Raw genomic sequence first — 16,495 nt, forward strand, 5'->3', positions numbered from 1 at the left:
TGGCACATCTGGGTGCACTGGTGCCCTGCTGGCACCCTCCTCTGGCCCCCCACTGCCCTCAGCTTTCCCCGGCTTACCCCCTACCTGCCTCATCTGCCTCATCTTTCTCACCTCCCTCCAGACCTCAAGCCCCACCCTCCAGCCATGTGGAACCCACCTTCAGTTCCCCCTCCCCGCTCAGGCTGCAAAGATGTCTCCCCCAGGACAGTTTGGTCTCCCCAGCCCTATCCAGTCTGGCCTGCCCCATCTACCTCTTACTCCAGGTTCTAGTTCTTCTGGAAGTCCTCCCAGACCACCCTTGTCCCCACTCACAAAATGTTAGATGGTCCCACAATCTCACAGCGCCCGGAACGTTTCCTACTCTATTCTAGCACTGGTGACCCTTTATACTAATTGCTTCTGATTTGTCTCCCACAATAGCAGACTCTTGCATCAGCCAGCAGGGAACTGACTTCCTACCTCACCAATACCTCAAGCAGTGCCTGGCCCCTACTAAGCAGGTGGTAAAACTTTGCTGGAGAAATGAATGAATGAAGGAATGAATGGGAGCCACTGGGCTTTCCATCTCGTTCCATCTCATTTGAATCTTACACCCTTTAAGGGAGGTACCATTAGTCTCATTTTACACATAGGAAAACGGAAGTAACTTGCCCCAAATCTCACAGCAAATAGAGAGCAGGAAGTTGGACCCTGGTTTCACACCAAAGCCCATGCCAGCAACCACTCCTCCACCCCCGCTCTCCAGCCACCCAAACCACCTCCCTCACCCCAGATGAGGCCAGGGATCCCTCTAAAGGCCCCGTCAAGGTGGGGAACTTAGGCTGGGAAGGGGCGATGGTTACCTGGAAGCAGGTGGGCCCCGGCCTCCCCGCGGGGATATCCGACTGGTAGAAAACTTTGAGTTCTGGAGTCAGGGCAATGACGGTCTTAATCACCAAGGAGATGATATCAGACCAGACCTTCTTGATGTCAACACCCTTGGCCGACAACCTACCAAGAATGCTAGAGAAAGTCCTCTTGCTGCCTGTGCTAGCGCTGTCCGAATGGACAAAGTTACCGCTGTGGATGTTCAGCGAATAGTTGGTCAAGTGCATGAAGATGTGGTGCAGGTTTTTGGGGCTGGGTTCCTGGTATGGCTCTGTACAAAACCGCGAGAGTCCATCTTTGGCTATGTAAATCTCTAAGGGGTCTAGGGACTTTAGCAAGACGTACAGACGAATATCAAACTTGAGCTTGTCGATTAGGAGAGGTTTGCAGATGTACTCCTGGACCACCGCTGGCCTGCTCTGAAGGGTTCCTGCCAGACGGATGTCACTGGGGTCTTTAATGAGGTAGATTCCGTCACCCTGACAGCCACTATCAGGTTTCACGATAAACGTGGGCTTCCAGGAGGGGTCCCCGTCTTTCACCATTCGAACCTGGGGGAAGAAAAAAGATGGTTAGCATGGTATCCTTTTCCTCTCTGGTCCCCGAGACAGAGAAGGATGTTGGCAAAGGGTTGATGAATGAGTGACACGATGGGCCCTGCCTGTGCGAATACTCTCTGAGCGCCTGTCGGGAAGTGACGCTACCGAGGTAGTGAGACGGTGACGTGCAAACTGCCCTCAATCTTGTCCTCCACAGTGCGTCGGGTCTGCAGTCACAAGACCTGGATTCAAATCCCAGGTCTTTGCCATTATCAGCCCTAACACTGAGCAAGTCATTTAACTGATGACAGTGTGGTGATGGCAAGGACAATAAATCTGGCACTATTTATGGGCACCTACTATGTGCAGGTTCTACATCAGGCACCTGACACAAGCTATGTCTTCTAACCCTCATAGACCCTCACAGTCGTTCCTTTTCATACAGCAGGAAACAGAGAGGGTCTGGCTCTGGTTAAGATCAGAGGCCTGGGAGTCAGGCTGTGTGGGTTCACATCCTGGCCCTGCTACTTCTGGTGGGACCTTGGGCAAGTTACTTAAGTTATCTGCACCTACCTCATCTGGAAAAGAGGAGAAAGATTGTTCTGAGGATTAAATGAGGTAATCAAGGCAAAGGGCAAAGCCCACAGAACCTGACACATCAAAGGCAGCCACAGAGCCTGGCTACTGCTATTTTTTTAAAGAGGAAGTAACCTGCCGGTTGGCTGAGGAGCAGAATGGGGCTTGGGATCCGGCTCCAGGGCTCTGAAGTGCTCGCACCTCTCTCTGCACTTCCATGTCTCTGTTTCCTCGTTTTAAAAATGGGGATATAAAAACCTTTCCTCCCTGGGTCACTATAAAGATGAAATAAACTGAAATGTACACAGGGCCCAGCGCACTGCCGCCCACAGAGCTGGTGCCTGGGAGCCGTTAGTTTTACCATCTATTTCTCTTATTAGGGGCCTCTGGAAGACTCAGCCAAGCCTTTGGTCTGTTGAGAGCTTTTGAAACTAGATTCTGTCATCATAAGACTTGCTCTCCTCCCGGCTCCGGGTCAGCAGGACACCCACCTAATTATCCCGGGCACTTGACCAGTTCAGACTGTCAGCCCGGATCTGCAGGTCTGCATCACACCCGATTCCCCTGGACACTTGTCTGATCCTTGGGAGGTTTTCACTGGGGGAGGGGAGCTGGGGGAAATGGAAAGGTGGATTTGAAAGAGGGAGCCGCTATCTCTGCGGCTTCTGGCGTGAAAGAGCCGGTGAACGAGCTTTCCTTGCCAAGCCCCGGCCGCGTGCCCTGGCGCTGGTCTCACCCGACTGCGCCCCTCTGCTGTGTAAGCCCGACCCAGGATCTGTGCTCTGCCTTTGACTTATCTCTCTGACCAGCCTATATTTCTAAGTGAAGCTGTTGCCAATTCCTTGGGCACTATCAGTTACTCCGGGCTTGTAAAAGATCTTTAACAATGGAGAAACACTTAAAGCCTTAATAATGGTCCACATCAATTGTTTCTCCTTGTCAGCAGGATTCGAGGATGGAACTTCACAGGAGATCAATGCAAGCCTCCAGGGGCCCTCCATGGAGTCTTCCTTGCCAGTGACCTTGACGTTTACGCACTTATTTAATATTCACCCAAAGCATTCATACATTTGGCCCTTTACAGTAAATATAAGTGGCCTGGAGAAATGGCAGTTATGGATCAGGAAGTGAAAAATGTCAAGTTTGCGTTGATGGGTAATTTTTCCCTCTGGAAAGCTTTTGCTATGCTGAAGATACTAATGGTTCGATATCTTATTGGCCACAATATTTTCTCCTTTGAATTCAGTGTATGTGCTTAAATAAATTAAACTGCATGGTCAATAGCCTCCGTCATTCATTGCACTGCTGAATATTTCTCCTGCTCTTTGCCAGACTAGTACCGTACAAATCAAGATTATTAATACCAATGGAATCATTGGATATTTAGAACTGGGAGGATTCTTGGAGACCAACGGCATCCTATCCTCTCATAATTCAAACAGGGAGGCTGAGGCTCAGAGAGGTGACATGACTCGCCTTGGGTTCCCTAACTGGCCAGTGGGATGGTTAGGATGGCAACTGACGTCTTCCGACTTCCCAGTGGGTTCTCTGTGCCATCTTTACCTCCATAAGATAAAATCAGAGGTCTCTTTTCCCCGAATCCTACAGGAAAGATTTTCTCACTATAGCCGAAAGTATTGGTACTTGAGCTCTGGCCTCGCGCTGAAGAGGGTGGCCCTTGAGCACGGCCTTCCTGGAACCAGAACCATAGATCCCCATTTGCCAATACACCTCAGTTCCAGCTCTTCTGTCTGGGTTCCCAGCTGGCTCTGATGCAGGCACCAGGGCCAGCCACAGAGCGCTTCTGGATGTGGTTCCCAAAGCCACCAAAACCTTCAGCAAATTCTCTTTTATTTTTTAATCTATTTATTGCCTTTTTAATCTATTTATTCCCAGGTTAGGGGTCAAATTGGAGCTACGGCTGCCAGCCTATGTCACAGGTATGGCAATGCCAGATCTGAGCCGTGTATGCAAACTACACCACAGCTCACAGCAATGTGAGATCCTTAACCCACTGAGCGAGGCCAGGGATCAAACCTGCATCCTCCTGGATACGAGTCAGAATCATTTCTGTTGCACCAAAAATGGAAATTACTACCTTTTTTTTTTTTTTTTTTTTGACAACTTCTCTTTTAAAAAGAGAAAAAGATTTTCCGGAATTCACATTCACTTTCCTTTGAGGTTTTACTCAAGGGTGGCCCCTTCCCCCCAGTTATTAAAGTTAAGAATGCATGCACTGGTCATAAGCAAGAAGTCATGGACCAGGCCCAGGTATTCTGATTTCATAGATCTGGGACGAGACGCAGGCATGGATATTTGGGCAAAAGCATGACGAGTGATTCTGATGTTCACACTGGACTAATGGAAATTAAACAGAAAGACAATCTGGGGCCAATATATGGAATGGAGTTTGATGCATTAACATTAGCCCGAATGTGAGGAAGACTTGCACTTGGGCTCCAGCTGATGGTTTACGCAAACATGCTCTCAGATGTAAAATTCGTTATCTTATAACTGTATGCATGGAAGGCTACAAGAGATACAGAGAGGCTGTGACTGCCTGATGGCCAGGCATTCTTCGGCCTATTGAAAAATTTTATGTCTTTTACTGCCCTCTAGTGGATATTTCACAAATGTGACTGGGAAAGACTGCCCGCCCCCCTCACACCTGACGCCAACGGCCCACTTCAAAATTCGACTCTCCATAACAGTAAGACACTCTGTTAAGATGTTAAAACAGTCTTAAAGAAGCACCACCACAAAAAGTCCCCTCTGCATTACTGCTAAGGTGAGCTCACATTGAATGAAATCTCCAAAACGCCGTGGTTGGCCAGGGGTCACACTCAGGTCTCAGGCTGTCTGCCCCTTAAAGCTATTTCGAATGTTCTCCCTAATGCCTACCTGTTAAAATCCTCTCTCCGTCTGCACAAAACTTCTAAAATTATGGGCAACATGGATAGGAAATTCTGGAAATATATACCACATAAAATTAGCAACTTTTATATATGTTTTTTCATATCTTCCAAACTTATCCAAAAAAAAAAAAAATTCAAGTGGCAATACTAGGTAGCAGAAAGTATCTCTAAACATATTTTCATAAGGAATAGCTTTTGGTGAACAGATTTCTGTACGTCCGTGCTCAGAGCAGCATTGTTCACAAGAGTCAAAAGGTGGGAAAAACCCAAGTGTCCATCAACAGATGAATGGATAAAAAAAATGCTGTCTAGCCATACAATTGAGTATTATTCAGCTCTAAAAAGGAAGGGCATTCTGACACACACTCCACCGAAACTTGAAGACGTGATGCTAAGTGAAATAAGCCATCACACACAGAACAAACACCAATGGTTTCACTTGTAGGAGGTGCCCAGAGGAGTCAAATTCAGAGGCAGAGAGTGGAAGGGCGGTTACCCAGGACTGGGGTTGGGGGGAGGCATGGGGAGTTAGTGTGTGATGGGTACAGAGCTTCTGTTTGGGAGGATGAAGAAATTCTGGAGATGGATGCTGGTTATGGCTGTACGACAATACAAATGGACTTAATCCTATTGAACTGTACACTTAAAAACGCTTAAGACGGTAAGTTTTATACTATGCATAATTTACTACTTTAAGTTAAAATTTTTCTAATAAAAAAGGAAAAGAAAAGAAATAGCTTTGGGTGAGTTAGAAAGGGTGCCGAAGTGAAAAACAGAAAACCAGGACTCTAGTCCCGGTTTAGTTAGATAATTTCTGACTGTATGACTTTGAGAAAGTCACCTGACCTCCTGGGCCTGGCTGTACTCACCCATACCATAAAGGGGGTCACACTAAGGTCCCTAGCTTTCGCCAGCTAACAGTTCGGAACAATGATTTATCTCAACGGCATCACAGTTGAAGGCTGTGTTACAAACACGCGAGCGACATTAATCAGCGGTGGGTTCACGCTGGGCTGCCGTGATCAGCGCGCTGGGATGATCTACAAGAGCGGGCGATCTGGATGGGAGATTTATGATGCACTTGAGGAAGTCGGCTGGGCATCTGGGGGAAGCAAGCTAAACTATTTCGAGAGAGAAATTCAGCCCCTGGCATACCGAGCCACAAAATATTATGAGCAGCAAGGGGCAGGTGAGAGGACAGTTTCTGAAGAAATAGAGTATCTGCAGTACCAGGGAAGTCAAAGCCAGTTAGAGCACCCCTCTGTCACTGGGTCCATTTGCATCCAATCTCAGCAACTGGGACCTGTGGTGTCACAGGCACAGGGAGCAGAGCTTCAGCAAGAACAAGCCTCCCGTAGACAAGCAGGTGTCACAAAATGCATGCTGGATGGGGGCAGGCAGCTGCCCCTTCCAGCCTCAGTCAACCGAGCCTCACACCCAGTGAGGGCAAATTCCTACTCCCAGTGTGCCAGCCTCTGAGTCAGGAGAGAAGGAGGAGGTCTGCAGTTAGGTTGTGGAGGGCCCGGCAGGAAGGAGCGGGGTGGGAGGTAGACAGGTGAGGCCCAGAGGAAGAACAGGTGACACGATGCCGATGCCGGGTGGTGGGGTCTCGTGAACGCAGGAAAGACCGGGATATGTTCCCAGGGCCAGAGAACAGCCAGGGAGTTGGGGTGGTGAAGCACCTTGAAAATCCCACTAATGAGATTCACAGGAGCTAGATCACCACAGCAATAAAAACAACAACATTAGGAGTTCCCGTCGTGGCGCAGTGGTTAACGAACCCGACTAGGAACCATGAGGTTGCGGGTTCGATCCCTGCCCTTGCTCAGTGGGTTAACGATCCGATGTTGCCGTGAGCTGTGGTGTAGGTTGCAAACGCGGCTCTGGCGTAGGCCGGTGGCTACAGCTCCGATTCGACCCCTAGCCTGGGAACCTCCATATGCCGCGAGAGCGGCCCAAGAAATAGCAAAAAGACAAAAAAAAACCAAAAAACACAACATTAGCATACACCTACTGGGACTTATTACGGTCAGGCACTATTCTAAGCACTTTACACATATTAGCTCATTTAACCCTCTACAACTCTATTTTACAGATAAGGAAACGGAGGCCCAGAGAGGTTAAGTAACCTGCCAAAGGTCACACAGCCAAGAGAACACAGAAGCAAGATTTTTTTTTCTTTTTGGTCTTTTTAGGGCCGCACCTGAGGCATAGGTAAGTTCCCAGGCTACGTGTCCAATCGGAGCTGTGGCTGCCAGCCAACACCACAGCTCATGGCAACGCCGGATCCTTAACCCAATGAGCAAGGCCAGGGATCAAACTCAAGTCCTCATGGATGCTAGTCAGGGTCGTTACCACTGAGGATTGAATTCATTCCAGGTCTAGAATGAATGTGGGGTGTGTGTGAAGAAGAGCAATGGCAGATCAGGCTTGGGGAGGAAATGGGCCGGGAGGGAAGGGCCTTGAATATCATTTAGGGAAGTTGGGACAATATCCTGAAGTGAGAGCAAACTTAATTGCACAACTTAACTAGATGTGCTCCGTAGAAACATCCCTCTGGCTGGACTGGAGGGGTAGACAGCAGGGGGCAGAGAGGACCAGCCCGAACAGACACCTACAGTGGGGTTGGAAGGAAGGAGAGGAGTCTGGTGTCATCAGCCCTGGATGACGGCAGAGTCTCCGTGATGGGCCAGGTTACACAGGGAAAGTACAGAGGCTGAAACAGATAGAAAAGATCCCCCACACCTGTGTTTGTACTTGACCTCCAGGCAACTAGCAGATTTAATGGCTGGGTAACGTGGCACCCACATCACTCTGAGGTCCCTGAGGAGGATGGTCTGGCAGGATGAGACCAGGTGCAGGAAGATTTGGGGCTGTCACAGGCCCAGAGGCCTGAGCTGGAGCAGTGGCGACAGGGTGGGAGTGCAGAAACAGGATGCAGGTGGATTCGGGGGCAGCTGCGGGCTGGATGGAGTGAAGGGGAGAGAGATGGTGTCAACAGTGTGTCGGGGAGGGGGGGAACAGTGCCGTTTACAGAAAGAAGAGGGGTCTGGGGTGGGGGTGGGAGAGGAGGAGTTCATCTCATTCATTGACTGATTATTAACTGAGCACCTGTAGCCACAAAGCCTCCTTAGGACTTTGTACCTACGTCCCCGAGCCCCTCACCGTTCTAGGAACCAGACCACATCCAGTATCTTACACACGTGATTCACTTTGATGCAGCAACTCTCCTAATTTTGGCAGAAATATGAACCGCTCTCTGGCAGAGCTGAGGCTCCGATTTTAAACTCAGACATGGAATACCTTGAACTGGAGGAAGGGTACCCCAAGAAACCTCTCACCCAGTGGTTAGTGGGGGCCCCCTGGGAGGAGGAGAAACTGCCCCTGCACAGGCCAAACATTCCCCACTCCCTGGCTTTTGCAGAGCTCCAATCAAGAAAACTGAAGTGGTAAAACAAAACAAGCAAACAACAGCAACAAAACCTTGGAGGGCCTTGGATTTACTTGAACAGTTTAAAAGAAGTAACATTAATTATTCCCAAGGAGTTAGAGCTGACCACTCACGTGCAACTCCTGGCGCGGCTTCAAAGACCCCTTCCTTGGCAGGCCAGCTACATGCATCTAAGGGGCCTCGGTCCCGCCTTGCCCCGCCCACCCCTCTGCCACGGGCTTCTCCTTGGCCTCCACTGGCGGAGATACCGAAGGCCCAGCTCAAAGGCTCCCTCCGAGAACCCTTTCCTGGCCTACAACCCCCTCGTCCTCTTTGCCCCAGGGCCGTGGCATCTAACCTGTCCGCAGCACGACTCCATCACACCATGGAACTACATATGTGTCTTCAAGTGTACAGCGACGGTGTATTCAAGTTGCATCTTTAGGTATATTGGGGGAGCTAAGAATGTGGACGCCGCCTACTGTGCTCTGAAGCCCAGGGCTCCTGCCCTTTACCGGCTTCAGACTCCCAAAGGTTTTCTGACCTCTTTGTGCCTCGGTTTGCTTAGCTGGCTGCTGTGAGGATAATAAAATCATGTCTTGCATTCGTACTTAACACAGAATCAGGTTTGTTCTGTTTTGTTTTGTTTTTGCTTTTGTAAGGCCACAACTGCAGCATATAGAGGTTCCCAGGCTAGAGGTCAAATTAGAGCTGTAACCACCGGCCTGCACCACAGCCACAGCAACACCAGATCCGAGCTGCATCTGTGACATACACCACGGCTCACGGCAACGCTAGATCCTTAACCCCCGAGCGAGGCCAGGAATCGAACCTGTGTCCTCATGGACACTAGTCAGATTGCTTCCACTGAGCCACAACACGAACTCCGGGATTGGTTTTTATTATTCCATTTGACTTCACTTTGATTATTCTACCTCAGTTTCCTGACCCTCCTCCAGTAGAGAGTGAGGCTCATCTCTGACTGGCTTGGCTGCCCTTGGTGCCTGGGCCTGTCTCTGACCCTCAGCTGTCGGCTGGTCCCCATGGCTGGCAGCTCACACTTCCATTCACTTGGGGGTCCCCCAGCAGGGTCCACCACAGCCTGCTTCGTCTCTCTGGCCTCAGCGGCCTCACTCCCCTTGCTCTCTTCTCTACAGTTTCCTGCGGAGATTCCAGAAGGCACCGCAGCTGATCCCACCTGAAACCCACAACACTCGACTGCTGGGTAAGCCCCCACCCAGCTAAACTTGTCTTTCCAATACTGAGGGTTTCCTGCTAATGAGCTGGCTAAATAATCTTGAGCGCACCTGCAAATACATAGGACCGTGTTACAATCGAAAGCGCTTCAGACCCCCAGCCCTAGCTTTTCCTCCTTCCCAGAACCACAGTCTTTCAGCCCATCCCATTCTCGCCACGCTTTACGCTGAGCTTTACAAAAATACAAGGAGATCGACGTCATATTTTGCCACTCGGACCAGGAGGCCTCCCTCCTGATGCTCTTTGGCTAAAACAGCATTACTGTTGGCGGTATTGATTCAGGACAAACCTCGGGCCGGGCAGGTCAGTATGGATCTGGAGATCCACGAGCTCCAACCCCACAAGATGTGTGATGGCATTTTCACTTTGATATTTTGTAACCAGGGACTCCCCCCATACTTCCAGACCCTACAAAACAGAGGCTCAGTTAACTGCTAACTCCTCAAGGGCAGGGAAGATGCCTCTCTAGATTTTCCTGCCCCTTCCTGTCCCCTCCTAGCAGGGAACCTGGATGCCACGTCTCCCTTTGTTCAATGTCATTATGTTTGGTCCAGGCCCAGGACTTCAGTTACTTACACCCCAGACGCGGCTGACTACCCGTTCTCTGTCTCTGGCACATGCTTCTCCTTGGGCTCCAGCCCCGTATAATGAGACATCTCCACGGGCACCACAAATGCCGTGTGGCCGGTTCTAGTCCACTGCCTCTTTTCTCACATCTCCCTCTCCTGTGCTCCCAGTGTCAGTAAATAGTACCGCCCGTGTCCCCCAGCCAGGAACCTGAGAGCCACCCCAGGTTCCCCCTGCTGTCACATCACCCACCTGCACCCAGGCCCCCAGCTCAGCTTTTCTCCTCAACACCCCTACTTAACTTTCTCTACCTATGACACTAGAATAGCTTCCTGATCACCTGAAGCCCAGGCTCTGGCCAGGAAGTCCCATATGCTTTACAAGCAGCCCTGTGAGGCAGGCATTAAAAGGAGAGTTAGGGAGTTCCCATTGTGGCTCAGTGGGTTACGAACCTAACTAGGATCCATGAGGACACAGGTTTGATCCCTGGCTTCACTCTGGGTTAAGGATCCTGCATTGCCTTGAGTTGTGGTGTAGGTCACAGACACAGCTCGGATCCGGCATTGCTGTGGTGTAGGCCAGCAGCTGCAGCCCCAACTCTACCCCTAGCCTGGGAACTTTGATATGCCACAGGTGTGGCCCTAAAAAGACTAAATAAATAGTAAGTTCCCATCATGGTGCAACGGAAATGAATCCAACTAGGAGCCATGAGGTTGCAGGTTCAATCCCTGGCCTCGCTCAGTGGGTTAAGGATCCAGTGTTGCCATGAGCTGTGGTGTAGGTTGCAGACTCAGCTCGGATCAGGCATTGCTGTGGCTGTGGTGTAGACTGGTGGCTGCAGCTCCGATTCGACCCCTAGCCTGGAAGCCTCCATATGCGTGGGTGTGGCCCTAAAAAGACAAAAAGACTAAATAAAAATAAAACGTGAGTCAGAGGAAATCGCTATTTTTATAGGTCAAAAACAGCCATTATGGATAGTATCAATTTCATTTGGTTCAGCCCAATACTACTAACAGCACCCCCATCACAAGTGAGGAAACTGAGATTTAAAGGATAAGTTTTCCCCCCAAGGTCAGACAGGTGGAGAGGGAGGGCAGGATCGGAACCCAAGTGTGGGTTTGTATTCCCAAGGGCTACACTTGTTCTGCTAAACTCTATCATCTTTCAGGGTCCATGTACCAGTTCTAAGAGGAAAGCTCACCACTTTTAAATGTAATTAATAATAATATATACAAATAACTACTGTTTATGAGCACCTACCATATGCTTGACTTTCGTTATGTTAATTAATCCCCACAGCTATGCTCTGAGAAATCTGATATTGATTTTTCCTTTGTTTTTTTAAAGACGTTTTTCTGTGTGTCCTTAGGCAAAACACCCAAGTTCTCTGCCTCAGTTTCCTCAGGGATGTGATGCAGATTGTATGTCTACTGGACAGGAGATGTCTTGACAACTGAATGAGTTCATATACATAAAGGTCCCTTTAAAAATGGTGCTGGACTATTCACAATAGCCAGGACATGGAAACAACCCAAATGTCCATCGACAGATATTGGATTCAGAAGAGGTGGTATATATACACAATAGAATACTACTCAGCCATAAAAAAGAATGACATAATGCCATTTGCAGCAACATGGATGGAACTAGAGAATCTCATACTGCGTGAAATGAGCCAGAAAGACAAAGACAAATACCATATGATATCACTTATAACTGGAATCTAATATCCAGCACAAATGAACATCTCCTCAGAAAAGAAAATCATGGACTTGGAGAAAAGACTTGTGGCTGCCTGATGGGAGGGGGAGGGAGTGGGGGATCGGGAGCTTGGGCTTATCAGACACAACTTAGAATAGATTTACAAGGAGATCCTGCTGAATAGCATTGAGAACTTTGTCTAGATACTCATGTTGCAACAGAAGAAAGGGTGGAGGAAAAAACTGTAATTGTAATGTATACATGTAAGGATAACTGACCCCTTGCTGTACAGTGGGAATATAAAAAAAAATTTTTTTTAAATGGTGCTGGAATACACAAGGGAATACTACTCAGCCATAAAAAAACAAAATGATGCCATTTGCAGCAACATGAATGCAACGAGAGATTCTCATATTAAGCTTAGTAAGTCAGAAAGAGAAAGACAAATACCATATGATATCACCAGATGTCAAATGTAAAATATGGCACACCTGGACCTATCGATAGAATAGAAACAGAGCCATAGACATGGGGAACAGACTTGTGGTTGCCGGTAGGGAGCGGGTAATGGGGTGGACACGGAGTTTGGGGTTAGTAGATGCAAACTATTACATTTAGAATGAATAAGCAATGAAGTCTTACTGTGTAGCACAGGGCACTATATCCAATCACCTGGGCTAGAGCATGATGGAAGATCATATGAGAAAAAGAATGTATATATATGTATGACTGAATCACTTTTCTATAAACTGACACAACATTGTAAATCAACTACACATTAATTAAAAATCAAAAATAAAAATAAAAATGGTGCTAGAGCAAAAAAAAAAAAATTGGAGTTCCCTGGTGGCCTAGTGGTTAAGGATCTGGTGTTGTCACAGGTTCAGATCACTGCTGTGGTTCAGGTTCAATCCTGAGCCTGCCCAGGGTACAGCCAAAAAAAAAAAAAAAAAAAAAATGGTGCTGGGCATGTACTGAGTGTTAGATATATTATCTTTTATTATCTTTTTTTGAGCAGTAGGGACTACTGTCAGATTTTCAGTTTATTAGCTATCATTTCTTAAATTCCCTACTTATAAGCTTTTTTAAAAATTGAGATATAATTCACATATAACGTTTGTACTAGCTGTAGATGTAGGACATAATGATTTGGTATTTGTACATATTGCAAAACGATCACCACAATAACTCTGGCTAACATCTGCCACCTTACATAGTTACGATTTTTTGTTCCCTTGAGATGAGAACTTTTTAAGACCTGCTCTCTCAGCAGCTTCTAAATATCCAATACCATAATACTAACGACAATCACCATGCTGTACATTATAACCCCAAGACTTAATTGTTTTATAATTGGAAGTTTGCACGTTTTGACCAACTTCACTTATCTTGCCCTAATTTTTTTTTGTTTTATTCTTAGTATCTTTTGCATACCTGCATGATATTGTTTTTAATACTATTACAAACAAAAGATTGGAGGTTCAGAGAAGTCAGGTGACCTGTGAGTCAAACAGTTAGGAAGTGATGAGTCAGAACATGAGGAAGGCAAAAATAGTAAACAGCAAGAGTGAGCGAGGCAGGAAAGTCTGAGATGACTTGGGGATCAAGGCCATGAACTTGGGCACTTGCTGCCCTAACTACCACTGGTACGGCCTGTCACCAGGTACCCCGGCTCAAGGTGGCCAGTGTGCTGCTGCTGCTGCTGGGTGAGAGTTCCAGTAGAGATCTGGATGGAAACCAACAAGCCAAGAAGCCAATCCCCTCTGAGAACCTGGCTGGGCAGCCAAGTGTCTGTGCAGGAAGGGCTGGTCATTTACATCAGCGAAGTGACAACAGGATCTCCTGCAAGCCCCAGGATTTCAACTGCTGGTTTACATTTCAAGGAGAAGCATGAAGGTGTTGACATGCAAGGAATTACCTCTACGTGCCTTTGATCGCCATGGGGCTCTGTGGGCATTCTAAATGAGTGTGAAGGTTGGAAGCCAGGCTGGGCTGAGTTTTACAAAGGAACTCCCACTGTGCCGCTGAAGGCCCGCTCTGTAAGCCACTTTTCTTTAAATAAACACTGTCTGTTTGCCTCCCAGCTATCTTTCAATGGTAGCAGGTGGCCACTGGACAACAGGACCTTTGGCTAAGCTCTCAGATGGGCTCACCAGCAATATTGGCCCAGTGCCCCCTTCTGACCTCAGTGGTCTCCTGTAAGGACACTTCCCTGCCTCCTTACAAGTCACAGAGGGGCGGCAGAGGCCCTTTAAGGGGGTTTGATCCCCTTTAATGCTCTGAACCAAGCATGGGCTCCAGCTCTCCCCAGTTCCCCAGAGTCCAGAAGAAACCAGACTCTAAAAGACTTTATTAATGACTCAGAGCAGAAGGGAAATAAACACGGAGAAGAACGACAAGATCATTCTGTTTACAGACACGCTCATCCCAGCATGACAGGGCTCTTCAGTGTGACTGTGGATGGCAGAAGACAGTGTTTTCCCATGACCTGGGAGCACAGCCAGATTCCTCGGAGGCTCAGCCAAGAGATCGCCTGACACTGACATGAGAAGGACCACCCTGTCTAGGGGATGCCTCACCTGACCCATCATGTCAGGACAGCGATGCTACAACCTCCACAGGACAGCATTTCAGGATCTCAGGATACAATCCCATAAACCAAACAGCCTAGCGAGACATGTGTAAGAAATAGTAGGGTATGTGTTACACTACAGCACCGATGCTGTCATCCATCAACTGAGGATTAGAATAAACCTCTCGGGTCCAGGATTTCCCACACTTGCATGGCCAGGGAATGCTTTAAAATTATAATGTACTTGGAAGACACCAGCAGAAATCACAAGTATAATAACGTGGACCAACTAAAAATTTCAATGTATAAGATATGGTGATGGGAGTTCCTGGCGTGGCACAGGAGAAACGAATCCAATTAGGAACCATGAGGTGGTGGGTTCGATCCCTGGCCTTGCTCAGTGGGTTAAGGATCTGGCATTGCCATGAGCTTGTGGTCACAGATGTGGCTCAGATCTGGTGTTGCTATGGCTGTGGTGTAGGCTGGCAGTTGTAGCTCCAATTCAACCCCTAGCCTGGGAACCTACATATGCCACAGGTGCAGTCCTAAAAAGCCAAAAAAAAAAAAAAAAAAAGAGAGAGAGAGACGGTGATGTGGTGACATTAGTCAAGGGTGACCTGAGTCGATATGTATGATGACATTAAGCACACAAAAGTTCATCGGAGAGACCACTTCCTTTCTACCTTCAACTTAATCCAAACAGGCAGGATTCTTTGTTAGGGTGTTGCTGGGATACTTTGGAAAGCATCCCGTGGTTATCTAACAGCGGTTAAGAGCAGCAGAGATAAGCCTGAGTGACTTTGATAAATCATTGTATTCTGAGCTGTAAGCCCTTTCTAAATATCTACAAGTTGCTTCAACTATGTCACCCAGTGGGAAGGAAAAGAACAAGAGGAAGAAACGACCATCTCTTGACATCAGTGTCGGGAGAGTGAGGAGTCAGAACAGCGTTCTTATTTAATCCTCTCTCTGTGTTCATCAGCCAGCAGCCCTATGGGGCAGAGTCGTGTCTGAATTTTAGAGAGGAGGGAACAAGGCTCAGAGGGTGCAGAAACAGTGCCAGGCCATACGCATAGCTGAGGACACTCTCAGTGTAAGCGTGGCCGGCTCCAGAACCCAGGTTTTCCCTCTAGACCACTTTGGAAACAGAAAGGAGGCTATTGAGCCTCCGCTCGTTTGTCTATACTTGCGTAGTACTTGCCTTCCGACCACACCAAAAGCTGTGTAAGGACAAGAACTACGTCCAGCAGCAAGTTTATCATAATAATCTCAGTGCCAAGTACAACACCAGAGACTGAGAGCTCAGGAGATGTGGACACAACTTTGAAATTTCTGAAAGGCTGTCATAGGGTCTAAGGGGAACGTAACACATCCATGGGACCAAGAGGGCCAGGCCAGGTCGCATCCAGGGGGACGGGACAGGAGGATGAGATACAGCTAGAAAGGTCTCAACTCAGGAATATTTTAAAATTTAGAGCAGTCTCAAGGGGAATGAACTGCCTAGAAAAATACTGCCCTTTTTTAAAAAAAAAAATTTTTGCTTTTTAGGGCCATACCTGTAGCAAATGGAAGTTCCCAGGCCAGGGGTCGAAGCAGAGCTGCAGCTGCCAGCCTACGCCACAGATGCAGCAATGCCAGATCCGAGCCTCATCTGTGACCTACACCACAGCTCACAGCAATGCCAGATCCCTCAACCCATTAAGGGAGGCCAGGGATTGAACCTGCATCCTCATGGATAATTAGTCAGGTTTGTTACCGCCAAGCTACAACAGGAAATCCCTTGACTTTTTTTTTTTTTTTTTGGCCGCACCCAAGACATGCAGAAGTTCCTGGGCCAGGGATCAAACACTCACCCACAGCAGTGACCCAAGCCACATCAGTGACAGTGTCAAACCCTTAACTGCTAGGCCACGAGGGAACTCAAAATTGCCCATTTTAGGCAGAGACCTTCCTCCCTTGCGTGGACACCCTCCCAGCGTGCTCGCTCTGACCTCCCAGGGCAGTAGGCTGGAGCTGCTTCCCCCACCACCAGGGGAGCAGATTGGCGTCGTCCTCGTTCCGAAAGTAAGGT

At 48.2% G+C, this 16,495-nt stretch overlaps 1 protein-coding gene across 1 annotated transcript in view; it reads right to left on the reverse strand.

Annotated features, from left to right (window-relative positions):
- Positions 1-16,495, reverse strand: part of TTLL11 (tubulin tyrosine ligase like 11) — a 308,449-nt gene that overhangs the window by 201,006 nt on the left and 90,948 nt on the right. Inside the window, 1 exon segment of the mRNA XM_021068337.1 lies at positions 843-1,418. Coding sequence (XP_020923996.1) covers positions 843-1,418 — 576 coding nt within the window.

This window comes from Sus scrofa, chromosome 1, assembly GCF_000003025.6.
Source record: "Sus scrofa isolate TJ Tabasco breed Duroc chromosome 1, Sscrofa11.1, whole genome shotgun sequence".
NCBI lineage: Eukaryota > Metazoa > Chordata > Mammalia > Artiodactyla > Suidae > Sus > Sus scrofa.